This window comes from Halichoerus grypus, chromosome 14 (assembly GCF_964656455.1).
Source record: "Halichoerus grypus chromosome 14, mHalGry1.hap1.1, whole genome shotgun sequence".
Taxonomy (NCBI): Eukaryota; Metazoa; Chordata; class Mammalia; order Carnivora; family Phocidae; genus Halichoerus; species Halichoerus grypus.
The window spans coordinates 86,272,796-86,290,393 of NC_135725.1; the positions used below are offsets into that span (position 1 = coordinate 86,272,796).

Here is a 17,598-nt window from a genome sequence, read left to right on the forward strand (position 1 = left end):
TTATATTCAAGGGGTGTCTTTTAGAAGAACTCCCCACTATTTTTTTTAAGATTTTTTATTTATTTATTCATGAGAGACAGAGAGAGAGGCAGAGGGAGAAGCAGGCTCCCCAAGGAGCAGGGAGCCCCACGCGGGGCTTGATCCCAGGAACCTGGGATCATGACCCGAGCTGAAGGCAGATGCCCAACCATCTGAGCCACCCAGGCACCCAAAGAACTCCCCACTATTAAGCCAGAACGACTCTGGAAGTTCCCTGTACTCTGAATTGGTAAAGAGGAGGGCATTTGTGGCCTGAGTTTAGACTCCCTTAAATCTGTTTGTAGAACGGAGGCACTTCTTCCTATCTGGTGGCACGGGACTCCTGGTGTATCTGACCCGGGCAGAGCATTAGCATATTTGAATCCCTCACTTAAGGGGGGATTTTAAGGACTTTAGTGATGCTCACATTTCTCCCAAGCTTCCAGCCCATCTAATATTAGTCATGCTATTTCAGACGTTTTGGTGTGCCATGGGCTTAGGTGTCCTGACACACGTCACTGCGAAAGGCTTCCCAAGGGGGGACGGGTTTACAGCTATCCCTAGAGCCTGTCCTTTAGGACTCCACTTAGTATATTGGGTGCATGTGAAGATGTCCCGGATAATCTTAGCTACGTGCTATTTTTCTCAGGGCGTGGGAAGGATTTGTTGAGTTTGGGAGTCACCCAGGACCTAGAGCATGTGGCTGAGAAGGAACCTTCTTGTTTACCCCTTGTCCATGAGGGAAGCAGAGTCCACCAGGGCTTTGGTCCTCATGATTATGGAGAAGTTGAAGCTGCCCTGGTGTCTTCTGTTCTATCTATATAGACTAGCTGGGCGGTAGAATGGACGTTTTGGCTGTTTATACACACGGTTTGGTGTGCAGAAATAGGACTGCTGGTTGAGGGCACCTGGGTGGCTCAGTTGGTTAAGCGACTGCCTTCGGCTCAGGTCATGATCCTGGAGTCCCGGGATCGAGTCCCGCATCGGGCTCCCTGCTCAGCGGGGGGTCTGCTTCTCCCTCTGACCCTCTTCCCTCTCGTGCTCTCTGTCTCTCATTCTCTCTCTCAAATAAATAAATAAAATCTTTAAAAAAAAAAAAAAAAGACTGCTGGTTGGACCGGCCTCAGAAGACTTTGTTTCTTTCCACACAAAGAGGACTTAAAAGAGAGATGAAATGTGATTGCCAGGGATTATTTGTGGGGAAGTAGCCCAAGCTACTTGATTCTTAATGCAAATAGGGCTCTAATCCTTGTTTCCTTTTCGGTATTGGATTAGAAAAATGTAGGGCAGCATTGGAATTGGCTGTTAACAATAGCCACGACAAATATATCTCCTGAGAATTTTGGAATGGGAGTACCTAGGAAGGAAGGATTGAAGTCCAAATTTTTACCTCCAGCTGAGGTCGCTCTTCCAAGCTCCAGAGCTACTTCCAGCTACCAGCTCTCCATCTCCCCTCAGATGTCTCTCAGCCATCTCAATCTTTAATTAAAAAAACAAACAAAAAACCTCTTGGTATTTTCTTACAAGTCAGTTCTTCCTTTAAATCTTTTCTCTATGTATCTCCAAATGTCTTTGCATCAATTTCTTTGCTTGAGCCAAAAACCCAGGAGTTATCTGTCTCTTCCCCACCCCCCAGGCCCCCACATCCAATTCAGCAGCTAACCCTGTTGGTTTTACTTCCAAAATATGTTTCAAATCCATCCACTTCTCACCATGACCCGTGCCACCAATCATGCTGATTTTTTTTTTTTTCTGATTGCAAAGGCCTTCTAGCTCTACACCCTGCTTCTATTCTCATCCCCTCCAATCTCCCTTCTACAGCACATCAGATTACGTCCCTACCTTCAGTGGCGTTCCAGTGCCCTTAAGATAAAATCAAGGCCCTAAACGATCTGGCCTCCAATCTCAGCTTACAGTGATCTCCAGTTCCAAGAAGATGTCCAACTCTTTTTCCAGCCCAAGCCTTTGTGCCTACTCCTTCTCCTTTCCAGCCTTTGCATGGCTGGCATCTTCCTTATGAGGTTCACTTCCTCAGAGAGGCCTTGGCTGGTCCTCCCTTTCGGGTAGCTGTCCATACCTTTTTTTTTCTTTCCTCTATCATAGCCTTTGTTTATTCACCTTGGAGAGCACTTATGAGAAGCTGAGATTGCACTTGATTCAACGTCTGCTCCCTCCACCAGGCTGTAAACTCTGTGGGAGCTGTGCCATATCTTCTATGTTTCATTCCTGGTGCCTGGTCCACTGACTGGTAAACAGTGGTTACTCAGTAAATGTTATCGAATGAGAGAGTGGATGAATGAATAGATATGTTACATATCATTATTTCTAATGAGTACATTGTATTCCATTATATTAACAAAACCTAACTGACTTAAGTGCTACCCTATCATTGGATGTATCTGTTCCCAATTTTTCACCACTGAAATATGGGAAGTCATCTAAATGGCTATTAGGGATATTGTTGACTAAACTAGGGACTATTATGTGGCATTTAAAACCAGGAAGCGTTTTTATTAATATGGGGAAAATGATCTTATTCATGAAAAAAAGCATAATAAAAATTATATATACAGCATGATCTTAACTGTAGAGTTGCATGGAAAAAGCTAGTAGGAAATAAACTAAAATGTTAATTATGTACTTGAAGTTGGCAGGATTACAGGTGATTTTTTTAAATTTTTTTTTTTATGTACACAAGTAGTACATGTTATTTTCTTCTTTATACTTTTTTCTGTTTTCCATGCTTACTGCAGCATGTGTTTTTTTTCTAATCAAGTAAAAAGTTCTTAAAGATTTTTTTTAAAAAGATTTTATATATTTATTTGACAGAGAGAGCACACAAGCAGGGGATAGTGGCAGAGGGAGAGGGAGAAGCAGGCTCAGCAGGGAGCCTGACACAGGACTGGATCCCAGGACCCCGGGATCCTGACCTGAGCTGAAGGCAGACGGTTAACTGACTGAGCCACCCAGGTGCCCCAAGTTCTTAAAGATATTAAGAAACTTTCATGACATATCAGATTATTGAACATGATCAGAAGCAGAATCAGAAATATGCTCTAGAGAATGACCTAAATGTTTGAAACACACTCGCTGGTGGCAACTGCTCACCTTTGAGTCCTTCCAGACCTTTGTATTACCTGGATTTAGAAAGAGTGGCAAACGTTTTATTTCCCGTGAAGACTTCATGGCTGGGTAGCCCTGTGTGTGGTGTGGAATTTCTAGGATCTGTGGCTTAACAAAATGGTGATTTTGGTTGGGAGCATCCCACAGCTGTGCTCAGGGTTAGAAAGACATCACAACTGCCCTTCACATCTGTTTTTGGAGCTTGAGGGGGCTCATGTGGCCTGAGGATTGTCATAGTCTCTTACCCACTTAATTTAAGGCAGTGGTTCTCAAAAATCCGAGATCCCGTGGGGAGTCCCTGAACAAAACTGTCTTTGTAATAAGACTAAGATATTATTTGCCTTCTTCACTCTTATTCTCCCACAAGTGCACACTAGAGTTTTCTAGATGCTATATGATTCATAACAGATTGCAGAAGCAGATAGGAGAACCCTATCTGCTGTCTTTTATGAAGCCAAAGAGAGTTGCAGAAATGTTTTTTAAAAAAGCCAATATTCTCACTAAAAATTGTTTTATTGTAGAAAATATAATTACATTTAATTAAAATGCTATTTATGTTAACATATAATGAGTTTCTCGTTTGTATGTATGTATTTATTTATTTATTTATAAAGTAAGCTCTATGCCCAATGTGAGGCTAGAACTCATGACCCGGAGATCAAGAGTCAGCATGCTCTACCGACTGAGCTAGCCAGGCACCCCTCTTTTTTTTCTTTTTTTTTTTTAAAGATTTTATTTATGGGCGCCTGGGTGGCTCAGTTGGTTAAGCGACTGCCTTCGGCTCAGGTCATGATCCTGGAGTCCCTGGATCGAGTCCCGCATCGGGCTCCCTGCTCGGCAGGGAGTCTGCTTCTCCCTCTGACCCTCCCCCCTCTCATGTACTCGCTCTCTCTCATTCTCTCTCTCTCAAATAAATAAATAAAATCTTTTAAAAAAAAAAAAAGATTTTATTTATTTGTCAGGGAGAGAGAACACAAGCAGGGGGAGCGGCAGGCAGAGGGAGAAGCAGGCTCCCTGCAGAGCAAGGAGCCGGATGCGGAACTCGATCCCAGGACCCTGGGATCATGACCTGAGCTGAGGGCAGACGCTTAACTGACTGAGCCACCCAGGCATCCCTGGGCACCCCTCTTGTTATTTTTTTGTCACCTTTTTTTTTTTTTTTTAAGACTCAAGGCTCAAGACCTGAGCTGAGATCAAAAGTCAGACACTTAACCCCCACTGAACCATCCAGGCACCCCTCCTCTTGTTACTTTAAGTGAATTAATGATTACTTAAAAAATTTCTCAGTTTAGAGGCGCCTGGGTGGCTCAGTCGTTAAGCGTCTGTCTTCGGCTCAGGTATATGATCCCAAGGTTCTGGGATCGAGCCCCGCATCGGGCTCCCTCCTCGGCGGGAAGCCTGCTTCTCCCTCTCCCACTCCCCCTGCTTGTGTTCCCTCTCTCGCTGTGTCTCTTTCTGTCAAATAAATAAATAACATCTTTTAAAAAAAAATTTCTCAGTTTAATTTTTTAAAGATTTGTTTATTTGAGAGAGAGACAGAGAGAGCATGAGCAGGGGGAGGGGCAGAGGGAGACAAGCAGACTCCCCGTTGAGTGGAGAGCCTGACATGGGGCTCGATCCCAGGACCCTGAGATCTTGACCTGAGCCGCAATCATGAGTCAGATGCTTAACCAACTGAGCCACCCAGGTGCCCTTAAGATTTTATTTTTAAGTAAACTCTATACCCAGTGTGGGGCTTGAACTCCCAACCCCTGAGATCAAGAGTTGCACACTCCACTGACCCAGCCTGGCGCCCCTCTCAGTTTAATTTCTACTGTGTTAAATATCAATAGATATTTACCCACTTAACATTCTTTGGAGTCCTCAATTTTTAAGAGTGTAAAGAAGTCCTGAGACCAAAAAGTTTGAGAACCACCAAATTAAAGGAACAGGAAGAGGAGCACCTGGCTGGCTCAGTCAGTAGAGCATGTGATTCTTGATCTTAGGGTCATGAGTTCAAGCCCCAAGTTGGGCCTTGAGCTTACTTAAAAAAAATAAAATAAAATAAAAAATAAAGGAAGTAGAAAAGTTCGTGGTAATTTGATTATGGCTCAGTAAGCAGATTGGTTGAATTGTATGACAGAGAAAACAAAGCCTGTGGGGGGAAATGACCTAGTCTAATATAATAAGCAGGTGTTGAAAGTCGTTAACATTGCATTAAACTTTCCTCCCTCCTTCCCTTCCTCCCTTTCTTCCTTCCCTCCTTCCTTCCTTTCTTTTTTTCTCTCTCCTTTTTAGAGATCATGCATGATGTGATAAAGAAGGTAAAGAAGAAGGGGGAATGGAAGGTAAGTAGAGCACAATTAATGGTCTTAACAGGTGAGTTCATGTGGAAAATATAAGAATGGTGAAAATATAAGAAAATAGAGTTGGAGGAAAATGGTGAAAATATAAGAAAATAGAGTTGGAATAAATAGGAAATCAAGACTTTTGCTGTGTCCAGAGAGTACAAAATAAAAGGTAATCTATTCTGCCTCATTTTATGCAGTCCTGGTGAAGAAATCTCTTGGTCATAAAGCTTCTCTTAAAGATCATCTGGTAGGACAATTTAGCAGTGGAACTCTTTTATTCAAACAAAATATTGCCTGGAACCTCTTCTATGAAGTGGAAGAAGGTGAAATTATTCTGCTTGCTATGGGAGAGAAGGAAGTCCCTCTGGTGACCCGAAAGCATCTCCAGTTTGGAAAGCCCTCGTCTGGTCCAGCCCTATGTATCTGTGACTATATACAACAAAAGAAGGAAGCTTGTTTATTCATAGAGCATTGAGAGCAATGCTGGACGCAAGTCCTTAAGCCAGTCAGATTGATTGTGTCCTCACTTAACCAGAGTGGGTGATTCAAGGGGGAAAGCGTGCTGTCCTCCACTCAGAAAGTCACTTGGTTGTCTGGAGCCAGGAAAACACGCTGTTTTACTTGAACTTCCCCATGTGTCATTGGAGGGTTTGTACCAATCGTTCTTGCCCCTAAGTTGTCCCACAGTCAAGAGCCCACATATTTTCAAGTTCACTTGGTCCAGGAACAACAGAGCTGCATGGTACAGAAGGGTTTTGGTCTCCGCCTCAGCCTTGTGTGCTTCTGTTTTAGCCAGCACGTCCATCCTCCTTTTATTTGTGTCTTCCTCTTTCTCTCTTACTCTTCCCATCAGTAATAGACTTGGGGACTTACCAATTTTATTTTTTAATGGAGACTTTTTTTTTTTAAGATTTTATTTATTTATTTGACAGAGAGAGAGAGAGAGCACAAGAAGGGGGAGCAGCAGAGGGAGAGGGAGAAGCAGGCTCTCTGCTGAGCAGGGAGCCCGATACAGGGCTCGATCCCAGGACCCTGGGATCATGACCTGAGCCGAAGGCAGTTGCTTAACCAACTGAGCCACCCAGGCGCCCAGGGACTTGTGAATTTTAAACTAATCTTGAGGAAATTGCCTCATAAAATGAAAACAAATTGGTTCTTAGAGCTTTCTGGTCCCCAGTGCGTCTAGCTCCTGTTACCTTGGTTTATGTCATTAAAGAGGAGGAGAAATAGCCTTGTTTTAGCCAATGGCTTCTTCTCTCCATGTGGGCTGAATGGAGATAGGAGTGGTTAGCTGAAGAATTGAGGGTCTGGAGCTTTTAGACCAGGACTGGCGTGTTCTTGTTCTTCCAGTCTGGACTGAGGTACAGAATGCTCCCAGACAGCACGTACATCCTCATGGTGTTGGCAACACAGTCCTCCTCTCCCGTGCCGTACGTGTGGCACGAGTGTTCATTCTCCTTGTTAAAAAAAAAAAAAAAAAAGCTTATGCTCTGAAAAAATAATTTCCAGTATGGTTTTCTCAGAGTGTGGGTGCTGTAGATGATTTCTTTTCTTTTCTTTTTTTTGCCTTTTTTATGAGTAGTCATTTTCTTCATCATGGAAAAACTTTAATTTTTTAAGCTTATAAAATTAAGTCAGCAAGAACAAACTCTTAACTCCTAGAAGGTTAGGTTTGGGTGTGGCATGGGAGAGAAAAGCTAGCATGTATGTTAGCAAACTTCTGGCCCATAAGAAGTATTTATAACTTAATATTCTATTTTTCTGGAGCACTTTTTGAAGTCTGACACAGTAAGCTGATGAGAGAATCATAGCAAATCCCATGCAAGCCGTAAGCTATTCTTTTTGCTTCCAGGTGCTGGTGGTCGATCAGCTGAGCATGAGGATGCTGTCTTCCTGCTGTAAGATGACAGACATCATGACCGAGGGGATAACAAGTGAGCGCAGCTCTCTCTCCGCCCTTGAGTGAAACTCAGGCCTCCTCTTTCTGGCGAGCTTTCCCCCTCCCTATTCATTATTATCTCACTTGACTTCACATTCTTCCAACAACCCGGGTGGTAAGGCTGTAAGTTCTTGAGAGAGACCCAAGGCTTTCTTGTTTATCGCTAAATCCCTAGCACCCAATACAGTACTAGACAATCATTAAATATCTGGTAAAGGTGCCGAAAGGCAGGTTAAATCAAGGGGAAGAAGGCAGGCCACCAATAGAAACAGTGCACAAAAGACCTGAACGGCCACTTAACAAAGAAGAGATCCAAATAGCCAAGAAATCCATGAAACATTGCCCACCTACGTTAGTTGGTTAAAACCAGAATGAGATCTTGCTATACACTCATCAGATTGGAATATTTAAATTCTGTAATGCCAAGTGACAGATAGGATGTAGAAAAATGGGAACTCCTATATGACAGAGTGTCCATTAGTATGGTTACTTTGAAAAACACTGGCAGTGTCTGATAGAGTTGAAGGTGTGTGTGTCCTGCAAGCCAGACGGTTAGACATGTGTCCTAGACAATCTCAGGCATGTGTGCCCAGAATGCACATGCAGGGATGTTCACAGAGCATTGTTTAAATAAATCATGGTATAGTCACATAGCAGAATACTATAGACAACGAAAATGAACGAACTCTGGCTATTCACAAGCACATGGGTAGATCTGATACACATAATGTTGAGCAAAAGAAACAAGATACAAAAGAATACTTACAGTGTGCTTTCATTTATATAAGGTTCAAAACTAGGCAGAACTAAGCTATGCTATTGTGAAATGCAGGTGTACGTGGTAAAACCATGAAGAGAAGTGATCTCATTCAAGTCAGGACAGTGGTTCTCTCTGGAGGGAGGGGAGTGAGGGTATGGCAAGTGCACTTCTATTAGTCCTGGCCAGTTCTGTTTCCTAACTGGGGAGGCACTTACGCAGGTGTTTACTTTGTAATTATTTGTATGTTTATGTGTTATTCACTCTTTGGACTGTGTGTTATAATTTCACAACAAATAGGCTTTTTAAAAAAGTTAAGTCACCTGCTCAAGGTCACTGGCCAGTGTCTCACACCTGAGACTAGGACTCAGACCTCTGGCTCCTGTCCTTGAGCTCTTATTCACATTTGTATGTAGCTCTTGTGTTACTCAGGGGCTCCTTTCAAGAGGGATCCTGTATTTTAATCTTTGGAATAGCATTCTCTTCTGAGTTATCTCAGAAGATTGAAAAGCAATACCTTCTGAGCTATTGTTTCAAACAAGGAAGTTAACCTTTGTTTTTCCTCTGAAAAAAAAAAAAAATGTTGGGTGGAACACACCTGTTGCAATTTACTTCCTAATTTTTTTCCCCTGGAGACTTCATATGCTGTGTGGCTTGCAGACTGTTGCTGGTCTTTATCAAAATTACTACCAAACCACAACTATGGGAGGAAGAACTAGGAGGGTTGAGATTTCATTAAGCTAAATTAATTTAATTCAACGGTTTGTCCTTTATTCTAAGATTATGTCTTTCCTATTATTTGGTGTTAAAATGTTTTTAAATTGTGAAATTATGGTGATAATATATCATGGATTTTCTTATTGATTAAATTCTATGTGAAATATATACATATGAATGTATATGTAATAATTTGGGGGTATAATCACACCTTGGATGTGAGTCCTTCATTTTTACTTTAAATTTTTTTTTAAGATTTTATTTATTTGACAGAGAGAGAGTGAGCACAAGCAGGGAGAGTGGGAGAGGGAGAAAAGGCTCCCCACTCAGCAGGGAGCCCTATGTGGGGCTCGATCTCAGGACCCTGGGATCATGACCTGAGCCAAAGGCAGTCACCCAACTGACTGAGCCACCCAGGTGCCCCAAGTCCTTCATTTCTAAAAACACTTTTCCAAATCCAGTGTATCTGTCACCAGAAACCTAGTCCTGTAAATGAGAGTACATAGTTTTTACTGTGACTTCTTGTCATTCAGTGAGCAAAGACTAGGCTTGCCCCTGTTTTGAGCTTACAAAGTTATTTTCTTCATTGTATTTTTTTTAAGATTCATTGATTTATTTATTTTAGAGAGAGAGACAGCCGGGGGAGGGGCAGAGGGAGAGGGAGAGAGACAATCCCAAACAGACTCCCTGTTGAGTGAGGAGCCCAATGAGGGGCTCCATCCCTGGACCCTGAGATCACAACCTGAGTTGGTCACTTAACCAACTGAGCCACCTAGGCGTCCCTCTTCACTGAATTTTTAAAGCTATTTTTTTCCTATCTCAAAGCAAAAAATGCACAAGTTAAGGGGCGATAGAGCCAAATGGAGCTAAGGAACTTCTAATGAAGAAGCAGCAGCATCCTGGCCCCCACTCCTTTCTCCCTCAGGGTCTGCTCTTTCTTCTGGTTATCCTTTTGCTATTTCTAGATAAATACTTAGCCTATTACCTTTGGATTCATTGATGGTAGATGTTATCTTTTAGCTCCCTGTGGTAGATGAAGGTTCAGCTCTTCCCCTGCTGCACACAGACTTTTCCCTACTCCCAAAGGTGGGTTCTAAAAAAGCTCTTTGCTTGGCAAAATTGAAAAGCAATCCTATGTGGAACCCCCAAAACATTTTGGGGGAAGTATTGTTCGCATATGAAATTCAGAAATCTATAACTACTGGTAAAGTAGGTGGTTGAAGGATTTTGGTATTTGAACATTATTTGGGGTGAAAAGTCTTTATGAATGTTACAAGGTATCATCCTAAAGTGATACTTATATTTGCTTAAATCCTCTGCATGGGAAGAATGGCACCAAGTGATTGTACTGTTCTCTCTGTACCAGAGGACAGTACAGCAGAGATAGCACATCCTAAGCTTTATCGGGGGGCTGGTGAGATGAGGATTATCCTGGAAGCTCTTCTTCCCAGGTGAAGTAGCTGACATAACTGTAAAGGAAACAAGCAAACCAAATGCTTGTGGTTTAACAAAATATGTTTAGTCTTTGAACTATTGGGAAGGACTGTGTTATACAGAGGGCATGTTTGGAATATCTTCATGTGACATACAGAAGAAAATGATAAAAACTATCCAATTGTTGATAAACTCCACCTGGAAATTCTAAAGGAATTGGGATTATTTAGGACAGATGAGAAAAAACCCGAAGGAAGAGGTAAAAGACTGTTGGTGACAGAAAGAGGTAGGATTTTCCCATTTTTAACCATGAGATCAAGGGGTTTACTTAAACTGAAAAGGGAAATACTTAGTGTGATAAAATTTCAGGTTTTCTAACCTCTTGAGCGTCGTGAGGCAGTGGAATGTGGTAACTCCAAGGAAGGGGCAAGTGATTTCCAACCCTCGCCCCAGAGATTTTCACCTGCAGCAGTCTGAAGGGGGCCTGTCTAGATTGTCTCTAGTTCTATGATCACTGGTTCTGTTTTCTTATTGATTGTGGGTTGCTGTTTGTTGTCTAGTCGTGGAAGACATCAACAAGCGCAGAGAGCCGCTCCCCAGCCTGGAGGCTGTGTATCTCATCACTCCGTCTGAGAAGGCAAGTGCCACCCCCGGAGGAGCTTTGGCTAAGGTTGCGCATGCTGGCTTGGCGTCTGTGGCGCGGTGTCTGACGTTTCTAGGTTAAGCGCGCATTTAACACACTGCTCTGATTAAGCGTGCAATCCACACACAGGGAAGGAGGGGTGCAGTGTGGAGTGAGAGTGCATTAAGCTCTCTGAAATACCACCGCTGTCCAGAAGGCCAGGCCCGGGTCAGTCTAATTCCCCCCTCTTGCACTCCTTCTCTACGGAGGAGATCCACTGTGTCTAATTAGTGACCCACCTTCAGAACTCTGGCATTTTGTACTTTTGGGTCTATATCATCATATCCAGGTTGTGTTGAAAATTACCTGTCTTAACATTTTGGGAGGTTGGTTCAAGTCAGTATCCAGACAAGATGCACCTCCTTGCATTTGGTTGATAGTTTTCTTAGGTCTCTTAATCTGTATAAATTCCCTTCAGTTTTCCAGTCCCTTTCTTTTCACTTTTGAAAACTGGCTTATATCTGAAGTTGCCAGAACTTCATCAGTGTGAGTTTCCTGGAAAGTATTTGACCAGTTTCCTCTTCTGTGAATATCTTCTCAGGAACCCAAGTTATAGTGGCTCCAAAGAACAGACTCTGTCTTCCGGAATGAGCTAAGAAGGCTTTGTTCATCTAAACTCTGAAACAATCCTAATTTTAAGTCTTCAGAACTCCGTTATGGGCAAACATGAATTATACATTAAAAAATCCCCTGCTATTTTGCACAAGCAGCTTGGATTTAACCCAGTTCAGATAGGTCCCATTTGCTTCTAGAACTGGATTCAGTTCCCTCTTTTTTTCCTCTCTACAGTCTGTCCACTCTCTCATCGGTGACTTTAAGGACCCACCAACCGCTAAGTACCGGGCTGCGCACGTCTTCTTCACGGACTGTGAGTACAGCTGGCAGGTGCCACCCCTGTCCTTCAGGTTAGCATTTCTGCACAGCAAGGCTGATCAGTAGGGAAGAAATGGGTTGTTGCCATGTTTCTCCTGAGCTTTTATACTCTCTTCAGAAGATAAATTGCATAAGAGACAAAAATAAACACATACAAAGACAAACCTACTCGGTCATGCCGTCCTTCCTGATGGAAAATAGCATCTCTCCTAAGGACTAGAGGGTTTAATGCTGAGAATAATTTTCCAGTGCTAGCTTTGATGTTTCACTGAATAGACTTCCAGGTATCACCATAAACTGTGTTGTATTTTCATCAGTTTTTCAACTACAAAAATAGTCCAGTCTGGCGGTGATGGTAGCAGACGGAAACTGCATCATTGTCCTGGAATTCACTTTCTTATTTTGTGGAGGTTTTGCGCATGGAGCCTAGTGCAGAATCATCTTGGTCAATCTTTGTTAAGAGCAAGAGAGAGGAGTTGAGCTGGCTGACTTAAAATGTCAGCAATAGCAGTGCTCCCACCGTTCTTCTCTTTAGGGAAAGCCCCACAGAGCTCACCACTGAGGAAATGGGAAAGGTTCTTGCAAAGAATAATTGTATACTATTTGAATATGCATAAAAAAGGAGCAGAGAGGTGACATTAGTAATAATAAACCGAAAATGCTTTTCTGAGAACACAAACCCATTTGTTTGGCCCAGGAGAGCCCCTGGCAGTCCCAGTTTCCCCATCAAGTGGGTCTCCTGTGCAGCCGAGCTCCTGCAAGCGTCCCAGAGAAATGCCTACACCACCTTGCCAGTGGTTTCATTTTTCCTTATTGTATTTTTCATAAACATGTCAGATGTGTCGTGTCTGTTCGTATCACAGGCCTTTTCCTTATCCCTTGGGTTTTTTCCTTTCCTTGATATCAGAAAGTAGTATTATTAGCTTATTAGCTCTCAGTATCTCAGTCTTTTTTGCCATTTGCTTCTCTATTAGATGTTGAGAGCCTTTTGGGTGATTTTACATTCCTTTTGTACCCTAGAGATAGGGGATATTCTAGGATGGGACGAACTTTCTAGTTGCCTTCTTAAAATCCTAATAAAATAGAAAATCCCCCAGACGTGTGCAACTGTTGAAATGGATGGGAAAACTTGCTGTCTTTTGTCCTTCTTGCAGCTTGTCCAGATGCCCTGTTTAATGAGCTGGTGAAATCTCGGGCAGCCAAAGTCATCAAAACTCTGACGGAAATCAACATTGCATTTCTCCCCTACGAGTCCCAGGTGAGGCTGAGTGGGGAGTGTGTAGAAAGTTTGCATCCTCGCTGCTCCATCAGGAGCTCTGGCAGGTCCTGACAGAGGTGCAGTAAGCAGAGTGGGGGAGGAAGACATCGTATTCTGAATTGCCGAATGACCTGTCATAAGTGGACGTTGATGGAATGGAAACAAGTGTTCCTTACGGGTCTGCCTGAGGCCCTCATCTTACTCTCTGGTTATTTCTGGCTTTTTTTTTTTTTTTTAAAGCCCTCATGCCTTTCTTTGTGTGCATTTCATCCTTGCTCACAGCGTTCGCTCCTACTGGCTGACTCCTTGAATAACCAGAGGTAGCCAGTCCAGAAAGAGCAGGGAAGGAGAGCAGGGGAAGGGATCAGACAACACCCATCTGCTGCACGGGAGACTGGTTTTGTGCAGAGATCACCTCCCTCACGCTCTGCTGGAGGAGCAGATGGTAGCCTTCGTCAGTGGCTGTTAACACTTCAGATGCTGGAGCGTGGCGACAAACCTCTCCCCTTGGGAAAAAAACTAGGCTGTTAAGCCAGTAAAGGTGAAGCTGATTGTGAGAGAGCGTACAAAATTTATATCTTCATTTTGTAAGATCGGTTAACATGTCTTCTCCTGGCAAATAAGAAACAAAACTAACAGAACTCTTAGGCATTTTGTAAAAGTTGACTGTGGCTTATGGCATCTTTATAGATCAGCTTCTAGACATCAGAGAGTGACCTGTTCTTGGGTAAGGAGGGATGGAGAACATACAGTGTGAACACTTAAAGACAGTGTCTTTCCCTCAGCACTTAACGTCAGGCCTGTTTCCAGCTTAAAGGCAGGAATTTTTTTCTCTGTATGAGCCTACCTGGATTTAACAAAACACAACTTTAGTATATTCAACCAGATTACATTTCATATATTTTTAAAAAGTAATAAACTTTTTTTTTAACCACAGGTTTTCTAGAAGATCAAGGTAGTTGACAAAAGTGAGATTCTGAGAAATTACTGATAGCTGATAGACTAGGTAATTTAAGAGGAAATTTTAAACTTCTAGAATAAGAAGAAAAATACTGACAGTGTATTACTGAGGATAGGAAATTATCAAATCCATAAAAAGCTCCTTTATCTGCCCCAGTCACAGATGATTTCCAGCCTGTCCCTTACTTATAAAAACCTAAACTCATAATGGCCTAAAAGGTCTTATACTAATCTCCTCTCCTGTTCTTCTTCTGGCCTCCTCATTGTTCATCAGACACTCTGAGCACATACCTGCCCCAGGGCCTTGGCGCTAGCTATTGCCTCCATGTGGAAGTCTCCTGCTGGTGAGAAACTCCTCACCTCCTTCAAGCCCTTGCTCGTACATCACCTTCTCAAGGAGGCCTGCTGTCCTCCCTCCCGGCGGCCCTCCAGGCATTCTTTCCCTGCTCTGTCATGTTCTCATACACTTAAACCAGTTTCTCACATATCATATAGTTTACTTTTCACTATGCTTATTGTTTATGGTTATGTTATTCTTTTGTAAGATTGCACACTCCTCGAGGACAGTCATGTTTTGGTCACTGATAGTTCCCAAGTGTTTAGCACAATAACCGGCCTGCAGCAGACACCCAGCACATATTTGTAGAATAAATGAGAATATGTTTATAGACTCACTACCAAGGTTGGAGAAAACTCCCAACGGTTCAGCATTCTGGATGCAAACATGATATATATTATATAATTTTTTTTCTTGTTTCTTTTCCTTCTCAGGTGTATTCCTTGGACTCTGCAGACTCTTTCCAGAGCTTCTACAGTCCCCACAAGGCTCAGATGAAGAATCCTATACTGGAACGCCTGGCAGAGCAGATTGCAACTCTGTGTGCCACCCTGAAGGAGTACCCAGCTGTGCGGTACCGGGGGTAAGGCAGCATGCCAGTCTGCCTTCAGCGGCCTCCATGTGCCCACCGGGCGAGTAGCTTCCTTTTATCTTGAGATTCCTCTGGCAGTTGTCTCAAGAGGGTCAAGATTTGAGTATCTTGCATTTATAATCGTTCTTCCAATGTTTTTGATAGTCTCTAAATTTTATTGTGAAATATAATAATGCATCCAGAAAAGGGCATGAAATATATATATTCAATTACTGAATAGCTAAATGTGAACCCCTGTGTAACCACAATCCAGGCTTCCTGTGGTTTTTTAGCTCTTTCTAACCTTTCAAAACAAATACCGTCTTTGTAGAAGGTGTTCTGGAGTAAGAAAAAATACAAGGATAATTCTCCAAAGGACATATTCCCTAGATTTTATAAAGTCATTCACTTACTACTTATCTGCTGTGTGCTTAGTGCTGGGGAGAGAGTACTTATCTTGAAGACACAGCCCCGGCGCTTAGAAGCCCTTGATCTAGAAGGGAAGGTAACACGCATACCGACACCTGTGTGCATAAGGTGTGCACCCCTAAACTGCAGGGCCTGCGAGACCAGTGCCCGCGCACAGGACAAGGGCCTGGACATCCAGAGTCGGGAGAGAGCCCTTTGAGCTGAGGGGGTCAAGAAGGGCTTCAGACCAGAGGTGACATTTGAACAAGGTCTTAAAGGGCAGTTTCGGATTTCAGTAGACCAATGAGGAGCACAGGGTACTTTGTGTGGACAGTTGGCTCTTGCCGTTGGGATGAATGGAAGTTTGGAGTTGGGAAAGCAAAGGGCAAATTTGAGAAGGATTGGCATTCTGGCAGAGTGACTGTGGAGGGCTGTGGGGCGTCTCTGGAGGGCAACTCAGTGGGGCAACTCTGAAGCTATTCCTGGAGGCCCTGGAGGCCAGGCTTGGGATTATGTCATTTAGTGGTTATCAGTGGGGACCTTTGGGGGGAATTTGCACGGGGGAGTGAGAGCAGCAGTGAGGCAGGGAGACCCAGGGGGTGGCCGCTGCAGGGGGAGCGAAGGGCCTGAACTCGCGGTGCCAAGGACCACCGTGGCGGCCTGTCCTTACTGACTCCTCGTCTGCTGGAATGTGCAGCCATGGAAAAGCCCCTCCCTCTATTATTGGTATTCCCTGACAAAAGCCCGGTGGAAATTAAGAAATGGGGGCCAGGCCATATCTCCTGACAGGGTCGGGGGAGCTTGGAGTTCATTTGTGGAGGGGGTGGAATGGGAATGGAGCTGCTTCAGCACTGAGCCTGGCCAGGTGACAGGCAGCAGCCACACACTCTATACAGTTGGGAGGAGCCCCAGGAAGTGCTGTCAGGCCTGGCCAAGGGGAGAGGTCCACCAGCTCTCACTTACATCTTTCTGGCTCTGCCAGCAGAAGTGTCACCTGCGAGCAACACAAAACAAGACCCAAGGGGATTTGAATTGAGGGAAGTGAGAATCAGGTGGGTGAGGCTCAGACAACCTGATAATGGGAGGAGAGTGGATGGCCAGGACCCTCTGTTGAAGTGTGGTGGTTTTTCTGAAGCCAGTGGGAAAGACTGCCTCTATATCCATTTGGATTTTTTTTTTTTAAGATTTTATTTATTTGACAGAGAGAGGCACAGCGAGAGAGGGAACAAGCAGGGGGAGCGGGAGAGGGAGAAGCAGGCTTCCCGCTGAGCAGGGAGGCCAATGCGGGGCTCCATCCCAGGACCCTGGGATCATGACCTGAGCTGAAGGCAGATGCTTAACAACTGAGCCACCCAGGTGCCCCTGGATTTTTTTTTTAAAAGGAACTAGAGGGGCACCTGGGTGGCTCAGTCATTAAGCGTCTGCCTTCGGCTCAGGTCAGGATCCCAGGGTCCTGGGATCGAGCCCCACATCAGGCTCCCTGCTCAGCGGGAAGCCTGCTTCTCCCTCTCCCTCTGCTCCTCCCCTCTGCTCTTGCACACTCTCTCTCTGTCAAATAAATAAATAAAATCTTTAAAAAAAAAAAAAGGAACTAGAAAATCATTTATGTTGTAGGCACTGAGCAAAGCATTTTATTTGTCATTTTAAATTGTATGTGTAATACATGAATATATCCTCAGTGTAAAAGAACAATACAGGTGAAGCTTATCTCCCCTGACCCTCCTTGCACTTCCTGCCTTCCACCCTGAGGACAGTCAGCGCCGTCGGGTGGGTGCATGGCCAGTTCACCCTGTTGTCACTCCTCCTTTGTCAGGGAATACAAGGACAATGCTTTGCTGGCTCAGCTAATCCAGGACAAGCTCGATGCCTACAAAGCCGATGACCCAACAATGGGCGAGGTAAGCCTGGACTTGGTGCACGTGGCTCTCTCGCCAAGTGAGCACAGCGTTTGTATGGCAGTCCTGGGGACAGCTGGGTTCTGTCGCTCCCAGAGTGTGCGTGGGCGCCACTGGCCTTCAGTGAGATGCTCAAGCATTGGGTGGGGGGGGATGCAGATTCTGCTCTGTGTAGGGTGCCCAACCTGTGTCTGTTTGCTGGGACTTGCCCAGGGTTAGCACTGAAAGTCCTGTGTCCTGGGAACACCCTCAATAGTAAGTACAGTATCAAAACCAGAAAATTGATATTGGCACAG

The 17,598-nt window shown here is 44.0% G+C and overlaps 1 protein-coding gene across 3 annotated transcripts in view; it reads left to right on the forward strand.

Moving 5' to 3' along the window:
• Positions 1-17,598, forward strand: part of STXBP1 (syntaxin binding protein 1) — a 70,226-nt gene that overhangs the window by 27,719 nt on the left and 24,909 nt on the right. For all 3 annotated transcript variants that reach the window (XM_036112823.2, XM_036112824.2, XM_036112825.2), the window contains exons 2-8: positions 5,419-5,468; positions 7,324-7,405; positions 10,879-10,955; positions 11,790-11,868; positions 13,028-13,131; positions 14,863-15,011; positions 17,221-17,305. In XM_036112823.2, coding sequence (XP_035968716.1) covers positions 5,419-5,468; positions 7,324-7,405; positions 10,879-10,955; positions 11,790-11,868; positions 13,028-13,131; positions 14,863-15,011; positions 17,221-17,305 — 626 coding nt within the window. The remainder of the gene's footprint in view (positions 1-5,418; positions 5,469-7,323; positions 7,406-10,878; positions 10,956-11,789; positions 11,869-13,027; positions 13,132-14,862; positions 15,012-17,220; positions 17,306-17,598) is intronic.